This window comes from Brachionichthys hirsutus, chromosome 11 (genome assembly GCF_040956055.1).
Source record: "Brachionichthys hirsutus isolate HB-005 chromosome 11, CSIRO-AGI_Bhir_v1, whole genome shotgun sequence".
In the NCBI taxonomy this organism is placed as follows: Eukaryota; Metazoa; Chordata; class Actinopteri; order Lophiiformes; family Brachionichthyidae; genus Brachionichthys; species Brachionichthys hirsutus.
The window spans coordinates 12,015,555-12,035,281 of NC_090907.1; the positions used below are offsets into that span (position 1 = coordinate 12,015,555).

A 19,727-nucleotide genomic window follows, 5' to 3' on the forward strand; every position below is an offset into this window, starting at 1 on the left:
ATTTTAGGGGGGCTTCGGCCCCCCTAAACTGAGTTAGAATATACATTTCCTTTATTGTTAGTCATTTTTTTATCATCAAAGGTTACATTTTAGGTTCACTGCAGTTAGAGTCCATTGAAAATCCAACCTGTGGGGTCTTCTTTCAATTAAAACTTTATGTTAATAAAGAAAACAAAGTACGAAACAAACAACTGGTACAATTATTTACAACTACAGCATCTAAAATCCACAGTTTTTGAGCATGCATTAGATTCAGTGCCATAGAGCAAGACGCCGCCTTCCCTGAGGCACCCGGTGCGGACCCTGTGGTCTCTCCACGTTGCCCGGAACGGCCACGCGGTGGAGCCCTCAGCGGGACGGCGACCTCAGATCAGACGGGTCACTCAATTGTATCCGTATGTTTATGCCCTTATATTTAACTAATGCTGAGTGATTTTTATTCACTCAGAGAACACAATTCCCCTCATAATTAGATTTACACCGTCCACATGGTGATGTGGATCATCACCAAAAGGTTATAAATTGTTCTTGGTATCTTTATACACTAACCATGAAAATTAAAAGTGAATCGGACTTGATGTGTATTTTTAACATATTTTTGAATCTGTAAATTGGGTTTTCAATGTTAAAATGTAAAATTATTTTTGCTAATGTCATTCTGGATCCGATCTGGAAGAAATTCTGTGGTGGGATAGAGGCCCCCACTCTACAGGACTGTGCCAAATTCAATAAACATTGGTCAATAATGAAATGAGCTATTGAGGAATTGTTTTTGAATGCAATGTTAACAAAAATGCCAAAGTGATACAGAATCCAGGATCTCTTCAGGATCATAATCAAAATGTAATCATCTGTTCTTGGTAAGATTCCCAACATGTCCTGAAAATGTCATCAAGATCCGTGAAGAAGGTTTTGAGTTATCTTGCTAACGAACGGGCAAATGGACAGACAGACACACAGACAAAAATTGGCGATTACATAACCTCCGCCGAGGCGAGGCGTAGGTAATCAGAATAAATGTGGGAGGAGCACAGAGGAGGATAGTCCCGTTCTCTACTTTTCATTTGGTTTCTTGAAGCTTCAGGGGCTGCTCAGTATGGTTTTTTCTGTTCAGAACACAAAAGCATACAATTAATTATTACTATGCACTGATGCTTAGCTAATGCAACAACTTGTTTGTTCGCTTGTTTCTGTTTTAAATGTTTCAACAATTAATGGTATATGGATTCCATCTTACCTGCATTGCTTGTTTTCTTCCTGTGGGGAAAATACATATTTGACAATCATTTCAAGGCACATATCAAGGTGATGAACGCTAATGATTAAATAAAATTGTATTTATATAGCGCCAGATAACAACAGTTTAGATTTTGTTTAGTTTATTGTTTGTTTCAAGCAGAATAAAAATAAAATAAAATAATACCTTTTCGTGTACAAGAAACTATATTTTGGCAAAAAAACAATCATAAATATGTCCAAAACAAAACACCAAACGCCATGTACACATGAAATAGATAATAATTAATTATATAGTGCTTGAAAAGGAGTGGGAAGAAGATAAATTATTAAATCCCACCCTCATTATACAACTAAGATTTCAAATCTATTGGACTTCTCATTACTAAATAATTAATAAGCAATATTTTATATACAATATATTTCAATAATTATATACCACCACTCAAAGTGCCTCACAGCACTGACTGATATTCAGCCATTCAAACTAATGTATGCTGTGGTGGCAGAAGCCACCATGCAAGGCACCACCTGCTCATCAAACTATTTCTCATTGTGACAAAGAATTAAATACATTTCTCCGACCCTTTCACACCAGAATCATCATGTTCCCATATCTCTTTAACAACCTGCTTCTCTGAGGGTCCCGCACTCACCTCGAAGGAAAGAAGGCAGCGTGACAGAGAGGATGACGAATAATGTGACACAAATGAGGCCAACAATGATTGCAAATGCCCAGCTGCCTGACTCTGAGACGAGAAAAAGACAAGCATGAGTAACTGCCAGCGATGTTCCTATCCTGCCACAGTGTGGTATCTCATGGTACTACCTTCAACAGTTAGTGTGAAGCGCTTTCTGATGGGTACTCTCAGGGACTGATGGGAAACCTTGCATGTAAACTGTTTCCCATTGAGCCTCAATGAAGCCTGGACGTAGAAGAAAGCTGACAATGTATAGGTCTTGTCCTGGTTGCGTCTGTGGCTCGACAGCAGAACATTCTGGATCACCTTGGGTAGGGGACCACCCACCCTCTGGCCCGACGATGTTGGTTCCTCCTCATACCAAACAATCTCCACATCCAGAGGGTAGTATCCCTCTGCCTCACAAGCAACCCTCTGATCCTGGCCGTCCTGCAGTGAGAGGGTAGGTCCGACATTGAGGGAGACGCGGGGAGACTCTGAGGATTTGAAAGAATAACTAAATTAAAATCTGGAACAGGTTTCCATTATGAGTTGGATAGTAGTAACTGTCAGAATTGTATCTGTCTGTTCCGTGACCGGGAACACTGACATCTAATAGTCTCTAGGAAGTCACCAGTATTGAGGAACACATTTTGAAGCTCCATTGACAGCGATGTTACCGATCTCTTCTGGATCATCACCAAAATGTAATCATCTGTTCCTGTAACATTCCCAAAATTTCCTGAACATTTCACCAAGATTCGTCCAGAACGTTTTGAGTTATCTTGCTAATGAAAGGATGGACAAGCAAACGCCACCGAGTTGATTTTTCACCTAAATATAGGACTACCTGTAAATAGTATTCTGACCCAATATATATGACTCTAACCTGACAGCAAATCAAATTCCATTTTTTCAGGTCAGGAGATTCACTTGGGGGGGGGGGGGGGGAGCTAGAATGCCTTTGTAATTAAAAATGTATTCGATTATCGTCACTTTGATTCAGCCTCACCTTCAATGTGCAGACTCATGTCCAGGCTGGTAAAAAGGGGATTCACTGACACCGAGCAAGCATAGGTCCCTTCACTAGTCATTGAGGTGAATGGGAGTGTGTAGGAAGCATCTCCGTACGCAAGGCTCTTTAGCTTGACACCTGCCCCGTGGGTTTGCCCAGAGCGGCTGGCATGGCTGAACAGTCTGACTCTGTCTCCTCGATATTGCCAGTGCCACTCCACAGTGAGGTTTGGCAGTTTGTGGTCAAGAGCAAACTGGCAGTGGAGGCTTTGCTGGGCACCGAGGCGCACTTTCACCGAAGGAGTTGTCGTTTTAATTACCATAGCAGCTATGGAGACGGACAGATCAAGACAGATGCAGGTTAGATATGAAAGTGTAACATCCCAAAATATTGCCAGCTATACGATAAGTGTTACCTGTTGTGGTGAGTAACTCGCTGTCTGCAATGGCTGGCCAACTGAGATAGTCCTGTTTTTCTGAGGCGGGTTGGTCAACTGGATGTCTGAGGAAGCTGACGATGGCGAAATGGTCTCTGGTGTGTTTGATAGTACAGATGAACCAGTTGTTGTACGCCTCCCGGTCCTGGACTGGCCAGCGGACATGGATGCCTTGTGTTGTGTACCTACGTATCTGACAGTCTAACTGCTCTGAAAAAGCTCCGTCTAGGTATCGATGCAAGTCCAGTTTAGAACCTAGAACACGTTTGAATAACATGGAAATTATTATTCGTATTGTTATTATTATTACTCCTTTAGGCTACAGGTATTACCAGTGTGTAGGAAAGTTATGGCATTTGGGTTGACCGGTCGGTCTCCTTTGTGACCAAACAGCAGCATAGCCTCTCTGTGGATGAGCTGAGTCTCAGTGTGACCGTCATTATTCAGAGGTACGTGTTCGTCAATGAACTGACAGGGCAGCCATGACATCTGACTGACACATTCCACACCTGCAAGACACAAGAAGAAATAGTATGAATCACACAATAAGATGTAGTTTAATATGTTATAGCATATTATAACACAGTGGAGTATAGTGTAATATTTAAGTATCGATCCGCACATTACTAGCACTAGCATTTAACCAGCGTATAAAGGTGGTTATTTCATTCAGGTCTTGTATTTAAATGTACAGTACACATTAATACACACATAAATTACCAAAAAAAGTTGAAGAAACTAACTTACCCACTCTCAGGCTCCCGTAAATAAGTATCTTTAAGATCAAGTACATGGTTATTACTTGGTAGAAATGTCTCAGTCTCAGTGACTCAGTTATATAAAGCTTATTTTGCTGCCGCAGTTACTGTAATGAAAAGGTGAAACTTAACAGAAACTATTTAATTCCGCCTTTTTATTATATAAGTTAAAGTAGAAAATATATTTTTGGAATATTCGCGGAAACATAATTAATTAAAATAAAGATATACAACTTTTTTATTTATGACTTTTGCACCAGTATATTGTATTTATTTATTTTTCTTCTAATGCTGCACTGTTTGAACTCATATTTCTCTATTGTACTTATATTTAATTTATGCAGTTAGAGAACAAAAAATACACGTTTTCCATTTGAGAACTCGTGATCTTTCACTCTTTTCCCTAAATGAAATGTATTATTTCCCTGTTTCAAGCAGCCGTTTTAGCAGCATCAATCGGTAGCAGGTGATACTTGTATTCACAAGTATATTTCGATGCACCTTCTGGGTAACTGACTCAAATGACTCGATTCACTTTTGTGAGTGACTCATTTAAACTCGATTCAGTAAAAAGAATCAAATTAACCATCACTAGTTTCCTGTTCCTGATCGAAAGTATCGACATTTTGATTTTTGAATGGATTCTAGAGTGTAAAGTTTGGTATTTCAGAGATATCGATATTTAAGTATCGATCTGCACATTACTAACACTAGCATTTAACCAGCGTATAAAGGTGGTTATTTCATTCAGGTCTTGTATTTCAATGTACAGTACACATTAATACACACATAAATTACCAAAAAAAGTGGAATAATCTGACTTACCCACTCTCAGGCTCACGTAAAGAAGTATCTTTAAGATCAAGTACATGGTTATTACTTGGTAGAAACGTCTCAGTCGCAGTGACTCAGTTATAAAAAGCTTATTTTCACTTTCACTTAAGAGGAAAAACTCGCTCTCTGACTCACGTGTGATGGCGTTTGGCAAGTAAATATCATAAATGAACTTCTCATCCCGAATATTTTACACACATATTTTGAAATCGTAATTTTAATAAATACGATGAGTGTCTTCGTTTCAAATAAAAAAGTCCTGATCCCAAAGTTCCGCGTGTTGACGTGTTACGTCATGCAGGGACACGAAAGCAATACTTACGCCGTCCGATGGTGGCGCTGTGAAATCAACCGAGAGATAGAGCGGCTCGTTCGACACGAGAAGGCGGAACAGCGGAAGCTGAACCCAGTCGAACCGGATACAGTTGAGTTGAAGCAGCGACCTCGAGTTTTGTTGTGTCGTGTCTGTGAAACGGTTACACGGGAAAGACAACGTCGACCCGCACCTCGTGGAACGGACGCGAGTGGGAATTAAAGAGCGGACTGAGCACGTTCGCATCGCATACAGCAGCTATGACATTGATGATGAACAAAGGTAACGGGTTCTTGTTATTTGTTCTTCATACGTTGAATTTAAAACATATTATTTTAAGATAAAGCCCGAGCATCAGGGCTTTTGTTTTTTGGAAGAATTGGGAGAATAGCAATTACACCAAAATCAAATATTGACGATGCATTTCTGTGAAAAAAAAAGAGATATTTTTAGAAAGCACTATACATGTTTGCTGGATTATTCATACTTTTATTTAAAGAATATACTATAAGTACTTGTGTCAGGTATCGGATGTTATCTCAGACTTGAACATGATGATGGTAATTTACCTCCGAGGCACAGGTTGTGTTTTCGCCGGCGTCCGTTAGCAAGATATCTCAAAAAACGTTCTGTACGGATCAGGATGACATTTTCAATAAATGCCGGGAATGTTCCCAGGAATAGATGATTACATTTTCTTGGTTGATTATTGACATTGCTCAAGGGCACCTCGGCAGTGCTCTGGAGGCAGACTGCCCCCTCTCCATTTTGTCTGGGCTGGGACTCGAACCGGTGGTCGTCTCCGCTTCCCAGCCCAGTGAGCCACTGCCGCCAAACAGATTGGTCGTTTCTTCAGAAGCTGCGGCTCTAGATCCATAAGAATCCGCCATTACTGAAAAAAATGTAAATAACTTCTAAACTAATAATGATTTGAATGTGAACCCGATTGCTAAATGTATGTTTTCATGGTTCAGGGATCTAAAAATAGAGATAAAAATAAATGTCGGAACCATTATTTTTGGTGTAAGTCACAATATAGGGAGACAGGGCTGCGCTCTCCTGAGACATGATGTCTGCTCTCTTCCTCTTCCAGACTGGGCTATTCTACAGGGCGCTTTCTCTCTGGCTGAGAAGCTGTGTCTCCACTCATCCCTATCCTCAATTCAGAAAGCTGACTGGAGTAGGGTGGGACATCCAATCCTGTCAGCAATTGGAGAAATATGTGGACAAGATGTTGGTGCCGTTCCTACGACAACTGAATGGATAAAGAACGTGGTTTGTGTTGTGTGGCTGAAGCTTCTTCGCAGGGAGACTGGAGAGGATCTCGATGTGGCCTGGAAGGAGAACCCTTTCTTTGTTTTTCAGAACAGCCTACCAGAGGTCAACGATGTTGTTTTACTGGAAATAATGAAGTCCTTGGCAGCTGGCAGGACATTTGCCAGTTTTCTTTTGCATCTTCCCCAGTCTGAGATGGCTACTGAGATTCAAAGATTAGTACGGCACATGAGGAGTAGCCCTACTACTGAAGACGATGTCACGCTTGTCCTGCAAGTATGGCGGGAATTGTGGAAAGGCAGAGCGAAGGAGAAGGTGATGGGAGAGAATGACATTCAGACATGTTTTGCCAAACAGTATGCACGTCTCTCCTCTTCTTCCAGTCTGTCTCCTCAGGCTGCAAAGAGGATAAAACTAGGCCCATCGGAGCTGCCAGCACCGTCGTCGAACCCTGGCGTCCTGCATATTCTCTTTCACGCACTGGAATATATTAATGATCACGTATCGACAACGGCCGTGTGCCTTCAAGCCCTTTCCGTTTCTCTTGATGCTCTTTACACAACCTTTCTGATAGACCAAGCAGTGGTACTTCCACCCAAAGAGACGGTGCACTTCCTGTCTGAAGTTGTCAGCGTAGCAGAAATGAACAATGAGAAGCTGAGTCCTGAACTAGTTGAGGAGTCCTACAGAGACTTGTGTGCTTGTCACAAGCCGTCACATTTTCAACCCAGCAGTTTGACCTTCGGCGAAGCCTTGAAGATTATAACGGAACTTGCTCAGTTTTGGCAAAGCAATGGACTCGAGTTCCACGACGGTATTCATCCAAGTTACTCTGCTTTCAGACTAAAACAAAGTGTGAAGAGAGTCCTTGCAGCGCTACAAGAAACAGACGTGTCACAAACTATGACTAGAATACACGAGGAAGAGACTCTGAAGAATATCCTGAGGAGTGTGTTGGAATCCGTGGCTCTTCCTTCCATCGAGTGCACGCCTGAGGTTCACACGAAGGTGGCTGCGGTCATCATCACTCAGCGCCTGGATGACTATCAGAGCTTCGCAGCGTTATTTGCCGGTGAGAAAAGTTGGGCTGCTTGCGACGAGCACTGGATGGACTGTCTAGAGAAGAGCCAATCGGCCTTCCAGCAGTGCGACACGCTAATGAAACTGACCTCCACCCTCATGAGTAAACTCCACAGCAAGAGCTCGGATCCGAGTAAATGCAGGAAGCTGATGAAGATCACTTCTGATATTTTTTCTGCACTTTCGTTGGAAGACAAGAACAGAGCGCTGACTGCCATGTTGAGATTGTCCAGCAGGGGTTTCTTTGGGTGCTCTGTCCCCTCTGCTGTGGCTGATGGATTTCAACAGGAGCTCAACATGGCCTTCAACTGCATCATCCAAGGAGGGGGCGCAGCATCGCAGGGGAATATGGACACGGCCGTGTCTTTAGTCGCCAGAGTCGCATTCCAGAACCCAGAGGCTGCGTTGAGGTCTTGTTGTCATTCCGCTATTTTCAAAAAAGGTTCCTCCGCTTTTATAGTTGAGATCCTGCAGAGGCTGCCTGGACTGAGAGTACAAGAGGAACAAATAGCTGAAGCTCAGTGTGTTGAAGAGGAAATGAAGGAGAGGTTTAGCGTAAAGGAAAGAAAGGATATACTGACTGGTAGCAGTGTACTCTGTAGGCGTTTACAGGAAGCAATCGAGACCAAATCATTGTCGACCAGCGAAAAAGACCAGTTCCTGAAGTGTGTGGGTCTGTTGCTGGCGCCCGTCATGACGGTCGAGGGAGAAGATGGAAAGCAAAGCTTTCTGCAGCCTCAGGAGGTCGTGAATACTTTCGTCCTGCCCAACCTCTCACCTGCAGGTTTGTGTCCACTGATACTTTAAAGCCTCGTAAGATGCTAAAATATAATATAATAATATTCCAGACTACACTATTAGTTTAGGAATTCTCCCTGTATTTGTATAAATATAAGTTGTAAAGCAGAATGTATTGTACAACATTTAATATACTTTTGTTGTAATGTGATGTGCAAGTCACAGAGAAATGGCATCTAAAAAGTGAAGCTGTTGTAGATTTGTTTTTGTTGATTATAAGTTAAGAATATATCAAAACAATACCGTTTAACGTTTCACAGAGCAGAATTTCAGGGGAAAAATAATAATAAATTCCAATAAGTAAAGATAATAAAATTCAGCTGACAATCTAATTTCAAGTCAGAAACTGCTGTTTGCACGATGTCACACTGATGGGGTCCAGGACTCGAGCACTTTATTGCTTTTATACATTAGCTTTGATTTTAGTGAACTATGAGCGACAGTTGCAGTGATTTTCCTGATGAAATAAATCGTGCCGCCGTAGGAGCAACACAAACATGATTAACTTTAGCAGGGTTCGACGTTAACCGATCAATCGCCCAGAAATCGTCCAATTGATCGGTGCATCCCGACAAAATACATGACGAATTTGATAAATAATTAGATAAAAGTTATTGTCCCGTCGGGCAGCCTGCATAACGTTAGTCACTGCCCGAAATGAGCATCGACATGCGTCGGGCAGGCGTTAATGTCGAACCCCGATTTAAAGACTCTTAAAATGTTTGTGTGTTTATGTAAAGATCATTTTGATACCAGTCTGCTCCAGCTCATTCCTTTATGTTCCCTCCAGCTTCAAGCGCCTCAGATTTGGAGCTGAGTCTGCAACTTCTTCACATTGCTTTGTCAGTGGACGTCCCGGACGGGGACACCTCTCCTCACTGGGTGTTAAACTGCTCTCCGTTTCCTCTCCTCTATGTCCTGGCCCAGCTGCACAACCAGAGTCTTAGGTTTGTTTGATCAGTGTTTTGTGGAATTGGATCCAGACCCTCACGCCCTGCCTGATTCTCCTATTGTCTGCTGTTCACCTGTTTAATTTACAGGCCCTTTATTTCTCCTCCAGGTGTTGGGAGCAGCCGCCAGTGAGCACCCTCCACATGGAAACCAAGGAACTGCTGGTGTCACTGCTGACCACGTTGGGGCAAGTGATCGGTAAAGAAGTGGCTGCGGCCCCCAGCAGCTGGTCCAGAGCTCTGTTCTGGCTCTACAACAAGATGGAAACGCTGGATTGGACCGTTCGTTTCCACCTGAAGCCTGTTTGGGGCGAGCACTTCAAAAACGAGGTTCCCTCATCTCTGCTGACTGTGTGCGATCTACCTGAGCAGGTAAGACAATCAAGCATACAGTACAAAGACATGAATGTATCATCAGCCATTGATCCACCAGCCTGTCCAGTGTGTATTTCAAATATTCTTTCTTCTGAGTTTTTTTTCATAGATTTGCCTCAAAGGGCTTTACAGAGTACGGGGGGGGGGGGGGGGGGTCGTCACCTTGCGACCATAATTGGTTCCGAGGGTTTTGTTTTAAGCCGACTTGGTTGCAAGTCGGCCCATGTTAAATTGCCGTAAATATATTATGCCGAGTCATGATACTGTAAATGAGTAGAAAGTAGTAAAAAACGCCGTAAACAGGCAAAGAGAAAACTAGAGACCAGTGCGGCCGTAAAGTCAAACTGTCGCAAGTCGGAGACCCCCTATATACAGGGTCAGGGCCGTCAACAGACTTGTTGGGGCCCGGGTCAAGCAGGAACAATATGGGTGTCACTTGCTCACTTCTGTCTCTTCTTCAATAGGAGTGGTCGGGGCTGGACCTGCCCCAGTATGGCCAGGGTACAGGTCTTCTCGCCTGGATGGAGTGCTGCTCTATATCAGACTCCCTGCAGTCCACCATGTTGCTTCATCTGTCTGTGGACCGGGGCCGGCCGGATCATGTCACCATGTTCAGCAAGGGCGTGCTGGTGGCTCTGACCCAGACCCTACCCTCCTGCTCCATCTCCCAGTGGACCAAACTCTTGGGAGTCCTGAGGGAGCTAATCACCTCGGGCCGTCTCCACGTACCCTTCTCGCTGGAGTATGTGGACTATTTGCCCCTCCTTGATCTGAAGGGCTTTTCTTGTGAACTCCGTATGTCTGTCCTTCTGCTTCGCGTCCTTCAGCTGCTCTGTGGGTCAAGCTGCTCTCATTGGCTGACTGCTGCCGGGTGGGAACACGTTGGCCGGTTATACGCCCATGCTGTGAGGGCGATGATGACCTCCCTGAGAACCAAACTGCCTCACATTTCAACCAGTGCTTCTGTCTGCTTGTGTTGTAAATGTCCTACAACAAAAGCATTTGGAGATCAAAGTCCTTCCTGCACTTGTCTCAAATCGCCGAATATATCCACGGACTCTCAGAAAGACAAACAGGAAGACAGATGTCTTCTGAAATCAAATGAGTCACAGATGGAGGAGGTCAAGACCATCCCCAGCCAGGAAGTCCTTTTTGTACTCAGCCAGCTCTTCTGTCACGTTCAGCATGTCCAGGTATGTCGTGTGAAATATATCATCTCATAGCTATTGAGATTTTAAACATGCCAAACCCTCGGTTAATGATCAGAGAACTAGGCTATGCGCCACTAATGATCATATATACTACTACTGGACCTTCGGCTTGTCCCGTGAGGGGTCAGCAGAGCAAATCAATGTTCTCCACTTCACTAACGGCAGATAGATAAAGTTCATTGAATTATAAAACTTATCTCTGAAATGCAATTTGAACTGAATTCTGAAAGAAGTTATCAATTTATTCAAATGAACTTTTAATATAAACGGCATTTGTTTATTCAAATATGGACTATTTCTCATCTTCGCAGGTGATGATTCCAGGAGGCCGGTGTGAGCCGTTATTCCTATCCAGTCTGGAGATCCTCAGCCAATGTGAGGCCATCATGGCGGCTTTCCCGGACAGCAGCAGCCCACTGGAGAGCGACAACACGCGACACTTCTTCTCCACCATTACGGACAACCTGGAGAACGAGGAGATGAAGGCTGTCCTGCAGCAAAAGATCGCCCAGCTTGTGTCATCAGCAGCTTAAGACTGATATTTGTTTCTCCATTTCAGAATTTGACTTCCCAAACTCCCCAAAATCGCTCTTCTCTCATCAAGGTGATTAAATATGGCCATAACTCCTGTTGTCATTATCACATGCTGCGCTGAGATCATTTACAGAGGGATGAGTGAGGAACTGGAATGAATATATAGCCAGTGTTTCACATTAAACAGCTTTTTTGTGCTTTCTCAGTAATATCTTTACTTTCGAATTAAATGGTTAAGGCGTTCATCAGGAGTGGTGAATTACATTTGCAATTCAGGTAGGGCTGTACATTAATAAACTGACACTTGTATCAGAGTACAGGAGTTACACTGTAAACCAGAATCTGTTTATTGCTATCGTCAATGAGGGCTCACAGGCTAGTTTTCCTCGTAACATGAATCAGCTGATGGGCTGTCACAGGCCTGTTTGGTTTCACACTACAGTGGTACCTCGACTTACGAGTGTCCCTACATCCGAAATTTTCAGGTTACGAAGTTTCTGAATGGGAAAATATTGCCTCTTGTTACGGAAGCATTTCAGGATACGAGGTGAACTCTGGGAGCGGCGAATAGCGCTATTCGCCGCTCCCAGAGTTCACCGAACGTAAACAAACTTGTAGCTGCTCTGCCATCTGCCTGGCAACCCGTTGCGTATGCGTGTATCTCAGCATGCTATTCGTGTCCCCCTCGTGTCACCCGGAAAAAGTGTTGACAAGTCGGGCTATTGCTCATTATGATGACGTCTGCCTCGCACATTTCCGACGGATTGTCAAAAGCCGGCAAAAGCAGACGTCATCGGATCAGTTTTTCAAGAAACGCGAGGCAGAAAACACCGCAAAGGACCAGTAAACAAAGAGGACAAAAAGTAACAGCTAACAGGTAGATTAATATTTAAAAAAAATATCATAATGTAGCGTCCGTCGGACGCTGGAATAAGCACACGACGGGTAACTCTCTGTGTGTGTGGGTGCCGCGGGGAGGAGGAGAACGGGAGAGCTGCGGGAGCTACGCAGCTCTCCCGTTCTCCTCCTCCTCCCCGCGGCACCCACACACACACACCGCCCCTCCTCCCTGGATGCCTTTGCGGACTCTCTGCAGCGTAGGAATAATGAACACTCCTAAAACATGAACCGTTACAATACTTTTGCGGGGCTTGGAACGGATTAGTGCATTTACATTCAAAATGCGTCTCTACTTACGAAGTTTTCACGTTACGAGGTTAGTCCCGGAACGGATTAAATTCGTAAGCTGAGGTACCACTGTATGTGCTTAATTCTAGTCTCAGCTGGTAGAGTAGATGAGCAAAATAAGATTCATTACAATACTTGTATCTAGTTTCCAGAATACGCAAAACACGATACAGCTACAAATCTGCATAAACTTTATTTGAACCCTAACTCTAGCATCACAAAACATTCTGGTATTCATGTGCATTGATCATTTCTTATTTTCGTACTCCACATCTGGGATATGCAAAAATAGTGTATCCAGGCATTGAAGGTTTCAGTTGCATACAATAAAAGCTTACATTTAATAAATCAAAATGGTTTCAATACTAACATTATGCAAACATAAACAGCATAAAAGGTTTTTATCAGGGATCAAACTCAATTTATATTTTGACAAACTGCACATAAAAATCCTCAGGAAAAACAGGAACAGGAAAAAAAAAAATCACATTTTTATGTAAAATATTTCTTGCTCAGATCATCTCCTTTTTCTCTAAAAAAAGACGATTTTCTCTTTAAAAAATTTAGTCTTATGGCATCACTCATTCTAGAACTTGTTACCTCACAGTGGTTCTAATACTCTTTAGATTTAGCGTGAAACGGGTTCATTTTAGAAACAGGGAACCTTCAGTCCGTCTTGTCTCTCCTCTGTCTGGAGTACAGTCTGGTGGCTTTTTTCAGCAGCAGCATAAACCAGTAGATCTGTGGAGCCAGGATCACCAGATTACCCAGGTTGCACTGCAGGGGAAGATGGAAGGCCACTCTGTGGAGGGGAATCCCGAACTGCTGGCCGTACTTCCAGTACATGAACGGAAAGATCACGATCCGACACATGAAGAAAGCCAAAAGGGCGAGGACGCCGTTGATTCTGTAGAGCCTGGTGTCGTCCAGACCCAGCTGGTCATCAGGAGGCACATTCAGCGTGAAACAGAAGAGAAACAAGTCACACATTTGTTTACAACACATGCAGGCTGGAGAATCACCATCCAGCAACCAAATCTACACAATCTTTAACATCTATGTGAAATGTTGTCAGAATTAATTTGCAAACTCCAACATTGTGTCATTTGGAATACCGGTCCACGGTAATGGCCAAACAGTTTACCTGGATAAGAATCTTTCCCATGGAGATAAAAGGAGTGCTGCACTCTGTGGTGAACAGGCAGCCGATAAAGAAATCACCAAGGCCTCTTCTGAAGAACTACAAAACGGGCGGCGTGTCAGTCACATAGTAAAACAGGAAGACGTAAAGTACTGCAAAGCACATCAAACATTTCTCTCAAATTTTAAGTGCAAATTTATTCAGCAATCTAGTCGGTATTTGTGTGTGGCTTTTCCTTCATATGGAATTGATCAGTTTATTGATCGTGAGCTGTGTGAAATTGCTGAATTCAAAAGTATCCAAACGATGTAAATGTCCTGTGAGAATAAGGGACATGAAAGAACTAAGGGTTCGGCCACCAGAAATTGTGGACAGACGCTTGTCCATGTAGGGTGGTGGATCGGCATGCTGCTGCAAAACTTTCTGAGCCTCGCAACGCTGAATTCGGCCAGCGTGGAGTCGTGGACAGCGTTGAACACAACTCATTTGTGAAAAGAAAACCTGTCCAGACCGCCGGGTGCCATTGAAGGTGAGTATTTCACCACTCAAGCAAAGTTAAGACACTCGCACTGGTAAGAAGAAAGGAAAGCAGAAGTGACTCACTCGTTTACATGGACACATTTAATCAGATTAAAAACCTGATCGGAATAAAAATGCTTCATGTACACACCCAAATCGGATTAGTCTGACCCGATCAAGATCAATCCGATCAAGATTATATTCTGATCGAGAGGGGTGGTTTATACCGATTGATGATCCGATCAGGGCGCATGAAAACACTTATTCCGATGTTTTGGTACAAGCCGTCCTTACTGCGCACGTCTGTGACGTCAGCTAAACGCGCTTCTGTTATTCCTGGAAGCTAGTTGAAGCAGAGCGAGCGAAATACAGAACTGCTCAATATCTGAGACAAACATGACATTAAAGGAGGAAACTAAGAGAGAAAACGGGGAAAATAATGCTGACGTTTCAAGCAGAAAGGGGCGGAGCCATGTTTTGTTTACAACGGAAGTCGCTACGGCTTCTTGTACTATTTGGTATAAATTGCGCATGCCAAAATATTTTTTCCCGATCGATAGTGTGATGCATGAACACGCAAGTCCTAATCGGATCAATATTGTTAGGGTCCGTGAACACAGTGCATCCGATCATAATTTTACTCCGAACTCTGATCGTGTTGCGTCTGGGTACAAGTACACATTTTAAAGTGGCTTTTTTTATCATAGCCAATCCGTCAATCGTTTCAATGATCTTGTCATGGCGCTCGCTGACAGATTTTAACCAAACTGCTTAAAATGAGAGAGAAATAAATTGTATGAACACAATTTAACAAAATGTGTCTTTACAGTTATATATTTTTTGCGTGCGTGTGTAAGAACGTGAAAGCAGTTTCTCTCCATACTTACCAGAGTGATGGGCATGAAAATGAGCAGCAGCACCAAATGATGGACGACCAGCATCCAGTCCTTGATGAGGAAACCCTTCACCGTCTGAAGAGAGTGGCTGCTGTAGGACAGGGCCTGACCTCTGACCCGCTGGACGAAGTAGTGACTCAGATACATGGCATAGATATCGAAGGCCATGTAAGGAGCCGCAAACCAAACAAACCCATTGACCAGCCAGTGACTGCACACAAATCCCATTAACATTGTTCACGTGAAAAAAGCAGGATGTGAATAATGTTGCATTTCTTGTTGTTTCTGAGTGTTTTCTTGCCACAGAGGGTTGAGAAATGTGCAAAAAATGTTCTTTAGTGATTAGAAACTCAATTCAAACCTGTCAGTCATGGTATTCCTGCAGGATCTGACAACTGTGACTCCAGCAGCTGCAGCCAAGCAGGCATGGACAGCCGACACCAGCCTGGAGAGTCAGCAGAACAGGTTGGTGCACGAAAAAGGCTACAGAGACATCTGTAGATAATACGAAATTCCGCATGTAATTGTGTGTGTGTTGTGTATTTAATTGCAATACATTTGCAGACGGTCCCTTGGCACTGACACTAATGTTATTCTACTTTTGATAAAAGTGAACTTGTAGCACATCGTCTGCGTTACAACGATGCGAAAGAAGCATCGTTTATATCGCGATGACGTTTCACTAAGGAGCTATTGATGCCGGAAGTGCGAATGTGTGAATATCGAGCCCACGTTAGCGCCTCGGGAGTATGTTTTCTGATAAACTTTGCTGAAACGTGCATTTCCTCAACAGCTTTAAACACTAAAAACATCTGTGAAGAGGCAAGCATTGCTGCGGCTTAAAGTTGAGTGACGCTAACCTCTCGCTGATGGAAACCACGTCTGCCTCACTCCATCGTGTAAATGTGCATTTCAGTATCTTCCTGAAGCTGAAGAAGAGTCCAGGAAACACCGCCGCTCCGCAGGCCAGGGTGCTCAGCGCCATGTTAGCACACGGGTCACGTCGTTGCCTCGTAATGGCCAAAACCTCGTCAAATGACCACCGATAGCTGCCACGCTGAAGCTAACGCCGCTAGCTAGAGGCTAGCAGTCACCTTCAGTGCTTCCTGGATATGTTTTACTCGAAAGGGATTGGTCGGAAGACATGAAAACGTCCTGACGTCATATTTGTAAACGTCAACCTTTTACCAACCTCTCTCTCTCTCTCTCTCTCTCTCTCTCTCTCTCTCTCTCTCTCTCTCTCTCTCTCTCCCTGGCCATCCTTCCCATTGGAACGCCGAGCCCAAGTTAATCTGGCATTCCAAAAGTTTTTTTTTTTTTTTGAATCAATTAAATCATTTAAACTAAAAATCCACTGACTGACACCATGTATGATGTCATTTTCGAAAATAAATGTACACAAGTAGATGAAAAAAAAGGTATCATGTGACAAGCATGGACCAATCATCAAAGGGCTCCATGCAGCCAAGGACCTGAATATGGCACATGAGAAGATGTCAGAGGAGGCTCACAATATGAACTCTGTTGAAGGCGAGCTCCGTGGCCTCCGGAGGAAATATGTCCAGGCCGTTCAACCATGGACAATCTGCAGAAGACGCAGGCAGAGCTTGAATCGGAGAGGAGCAGATTGCAGAACTTCACCAGAGCCTGCGCTCCCAGAAGGAAAGGGAGAAAAAGAACCTGCAGGAGCACAAGGAGGAGGTGATGCAGCTGAACAACCTCCTTGAGAACCAGGAGCAGCAGCTCGTCAAAGCCAACCGTCGAGCAGAAAATCACGGGAAGGTATTGGACGAGCTGCATGACAGGGTTAGGGTTAGGGTTAGCTCTGGTAACAATCCAAGGTCAGCACCTCAGCGGTATCGAGAAAACCCGGCTGCTGGAGGAGGCCAGCGAGCAATATCAGAAGGAGGAGGCCTCTAAGATGGAGGAGCGTTTCACAGAAATGCTCCTCCAGAGGGAGGAGGCCTTCAAAAGAGAGATTGCTGAGCAGCGGGCGTGGATGGAGAAGGCGCTCCTTGACAGAAGCAGGGAGGTGCAGAAAAAGGCGGCGCTCCGTTCCATCAAAGAGGACGACGCCCTGCCCCAGGAGATCCCGAAAAAGACATCCAGGAGGAAGAATCGCTTCCGGTCCCGTTTATTCTCTTGCCGAAGAGGAAAGACCTCCAGCCCTCCGGACTCGGGACCCCACCAACAATGATTCCTCTGGGACCCTGGGTCCGGCCCCACCACACGGATATACGAAGCACTCCTGCCTCTGATGATTGGTGGAATGCATCTTTTAGATGATAAATAATAAATACATATGGAAAACACATTATTTTGAGAAATTTGTTATATTCAAGAGCTCAATTACAGTAAAAATGAAACAGTTGTTTACAATTACTTTTTAAACTACTCATCATTACTCACATTAATATATCAATCTTAACAGTGTGTTAACATTCATGTTATTGTGTTCAGACATTTATGACTGTTTATTGATTTCATAAAGCAGAAATAATGACTACCACTGCCGTGCATTAATGCTGGACGCACTGACCCATCGGTCGAAGCCGGAAGTTGTTGTTTCTCCGTCTGTGATCTTCGACCTGCATGTTTTGCACAATGCAATTCGTTTTTTGTTGACCACCTCATCATTTTTGTGCACAAACGACACTTATCTTCGGTATCATTTTAGCACACTGGCGCTTTGGTTTGCGCGTCTACTTCTCTTGGTGTTCTGCCATTTGATTGGATGCTGTCGGATCAAAACAGCGTGGACCTAATTTGATTGGATGCTGTGCCAGCTCGCGCACACACACACACACACACACACACATTAACATACATTTTAATCTTTGTGTTTTGGTGGAAGAAGCAAGTCTCTTCAAGTCAAAGGGCTCAAGTCCAAGTGAAGTCATTGTTGTAAAAGTCCAAGTCGAGTCACATGACTCGAGCCCCCCACCTCTGCTAATCTGTACAAAGATAAAGGCTACAGCTGATCTGTCTACCGGATGAAATTAATGCTCATAAAGCAAAAATAACTGGAAAAAAAAAAGAATCTCAAATATTTGTTCAGTCATTAAACGAGTCACTCAACACTCTGTACAAATGTCTCTTTATGAAAAACAATTGAATTAATAATAATTTATTGTGATATTTGCATTACATTGTCAAACCTCTGGCATGTAACTCTGGTTTACTCACAATATTCAGACAGCGGGTCTGTATCTGTTATTTGTTTCATTGCTTGTTGTTTCCTTACCATTGCTGGTATTTGTTTATTATTGATGTTTGCATGACTGTTTAAACAGTCATCTGTTACCTGTGGTAACACCATAATGAGAAAAAATATAATAATTATTATTTTGTAATTTAACTACAGTTTCATCAGATATTTTGTTGTATTTTTCAAAATCATAAAGTCTATAGTTGTTGTTTGATATGATTTGGAGTTTGAAACAGTGGAGCTTATTATGTTTATATATTATGAGTGGGTGTTTTAGTGACACCCACTGCCACAACACTAGAGGGAGCTCAAACAACAACCTGATTACCCCCTACTATAAGGCAAACATGGGTAAATCTTCCTTTTACAATACTGCCACCCAAGGGTGGAACGGTTTGACTCCCGCCCTCAAAACATGCACCTCTTTGGCCTCCTTCAAAATGGCCCTAAAAATACACCTTTCAGGGGGACAGAAACGGAGATAGTCATCACGACTCTCTCCGGATCAACCCCCCCCTTTTTTGTCCACCAACGTTGCACATATTAAGTGTCTTTGTAATTCATTGTCATTCATTGTCATTTTGGTGTAATTTAGTTTAAATTTATTGTTAGTTTGCATCGGTGGTGTAAAATCGTTTTATTTTTCTAATGTTACTTTGCATCAATTGAGTAACTGAATATTGGTTTTATTTTTATTTGTATTGTTAATTGTCGATGATTTATGTACTAAGGACTTTCAATGGAAACAAGACCGCAAGGGCTTTTTTGAAATGCTCCTCTTAGACAGGATGTTTGACTGTATTTGTACTTTGATACATACTACTGTTTGACTGTACTTGTACTCTAACATTGTATCTAATAAATATATTGGGTCGTTTGTTTGCTTTTTTTGTCATTGCCCGAAATAACTAAATAACTAACTAACATTTGATGTCGTCATGGAGCAGAGCCAAAAGGAGGGGGGGGCGGCGCCTTATTGGCTTCTTCCTCTGATTGGTCGAGCATTCACCGCTTCCGGACCCCATCGGGGGGGAAGCCCATTGAAGGGTTGCCAGATGCTGAAGCTCTTGTCTTTGTTGCCTTTCCATCGAAGCCCTTCTTCAGTAAGTGGCAGATCGCGACTCAGTCCAGAACATTAAGGACGTACTTCCGGTAGTTTTTCATCACAGCTCGATTGAAGCGGGGCAAGGTAATAAACATCCGATCAGAAATTAATGCTGTTGCTTTTTCCGTGTCGCCCGAACCGGCATATTTGAGGCAATTTGCAGCAGACAGGAAAA

The 19,727-nt window shown here is 43.3% G+C and overlaps 3 protein-coding genes across 3 annotated transcripts; 1 reads left to right on the top strand and 2 right to left on the bottom strand.

Moving 5' to 3' along the window:
* dhrs13b.2 (dehydrogenase/reductase (SDR family) member 13b.2) lies at positions 1-4,996 on the bottom strand. Its single transcript, XM_068745540.1, has 8 exons — positions 4,951-4,996; positions 3,700-3,876; positions 3,347-3,622; positions 2,929-3,258; positions 2,066-2,413; positions 1,893-1,985; positions 1,238-1,257; positions 1-1,106 (listed from the first exon to the last, which is right to left on the bottom strand). The coding sequence occupies exons 1-8, from the start codon at positions 4,994-4,996 to the stop codon at positions 1,092-1,094; spliced, it is 1,305 nt and encodes a 434-aa protein (XP_068601641.1). The 3' UTR covers positions 1-1,091.
* Positions 4,997-5,440: 444 nt separating this feature from the next.
* On the top strand, positions 5,441-12,371 carry gemin4 (gem (nuclear organelle) associated protein 4). The gene is made up of 6 exons (XM_068745386.1): positions 5,441-5,554; positions 6,366-8,411; positions 9,216-9,372; positions 9,486-9,747; positions 10,215-10,943; positions 11,273-12,371. Exons 1-6 carry the CDS (start codon positions 5,533-5,535, stop codon positions 11,492-11,494), a joined length of 3,438 nt encoding a protein of 1,145 aa, XP_068601487.1. The 5' UTR covers positions 5,441-5,532; the 3' UTR covers positions 11,495-12,371.
* A 486-nt stretch (positions 12,372-12,857) lies between these two features.
* LOC137901364 (TLC domain-containing protein 3A-like) lies at positions 12,858-16,270 on the bottom strand. The gene is made up of 5 exons (XM_068745387.1): positions 16,100-16,270; positions 15,601-15,684; positions 15,231-15,450; positions 13,828-13,923; positions 12,858-13,619 (listed from the first exon to the last, which is right to left on the bottom strand). The coding sequence occupies exons 1-5, from the start codon at positions 16,222-16,224 to the stop codon at positions 13,350-13,352; spliced, it is 795 nt and encodes a 264-aa protein (XP_068601488.1). The 5' UTR covers positions 16,225-16,270; the 3' UTR covers positions 12,858-13,349.
* Between the last annotated feature and the right edge of the window lie 3,457 nt (positions 16,271-19,727).

Coding starts and splice junctions, on each gene's coding strand:
- dhrs13b.2 (XM_068745540.1), bottom strand. CDS start 4,996: ATGTACTTGATCTTAAAGATACTTCTTTACGTGAGCCTGAGAGTGG. Junction 3,623..3,699: donor CATAACTTTCCTACACACTG/GTAATACCTGTA, acceptor AACGTGTTCTAG/GTTCTAAACTGGACTTGCAT. Junction 2,414..2,928: donor CATGAGTCTGCACATTGAAG/GTGAGGCTGAAT, acceptor TCAAATCCTCAG/AGTCTCCCCGCGTCTCCCTC.
- gemin4 (XM_068745386.1), top strand. CDS start 5,533: ATGACATTGATGATGAACAAAG. Junction 9,373..9,485: donor CTGCACAACCAGAGTCTTAG/GTTTGTTTGATC, acceptor TTTCTCCTCCAG/GTGTTGGGAGCAGCCGCCAG. Junction 10,944..11,272: donor GTCACGTTCAGCATGTCCAG/GTATGTCGTGTG, acceptor TCATCTTCGCAG/GTGATGATTCCAGGAGGCCG.
- LOC137901364 (XM_068745387.1), bottom strand. CDS start 16,224: ATGGCGCTGAGCACCCTGGCCTGCGGAGCGGCGGTGTTTCCTGGACTC. Junction 15,685..16,099: donor GTGGTTTCCATCAGCGAGAG/GTTAGCGTCACT, acceptor CTGACTCTCCAG/GCTGGTGTCGGCTGTCCATG. Junction 15,451..15,600: donor AGGAATACCATGACTGACAG/GTTTGAATTGAG, acceptor ATTTGTGTGCAG/TCACTGGCTGGTCAATGGGT.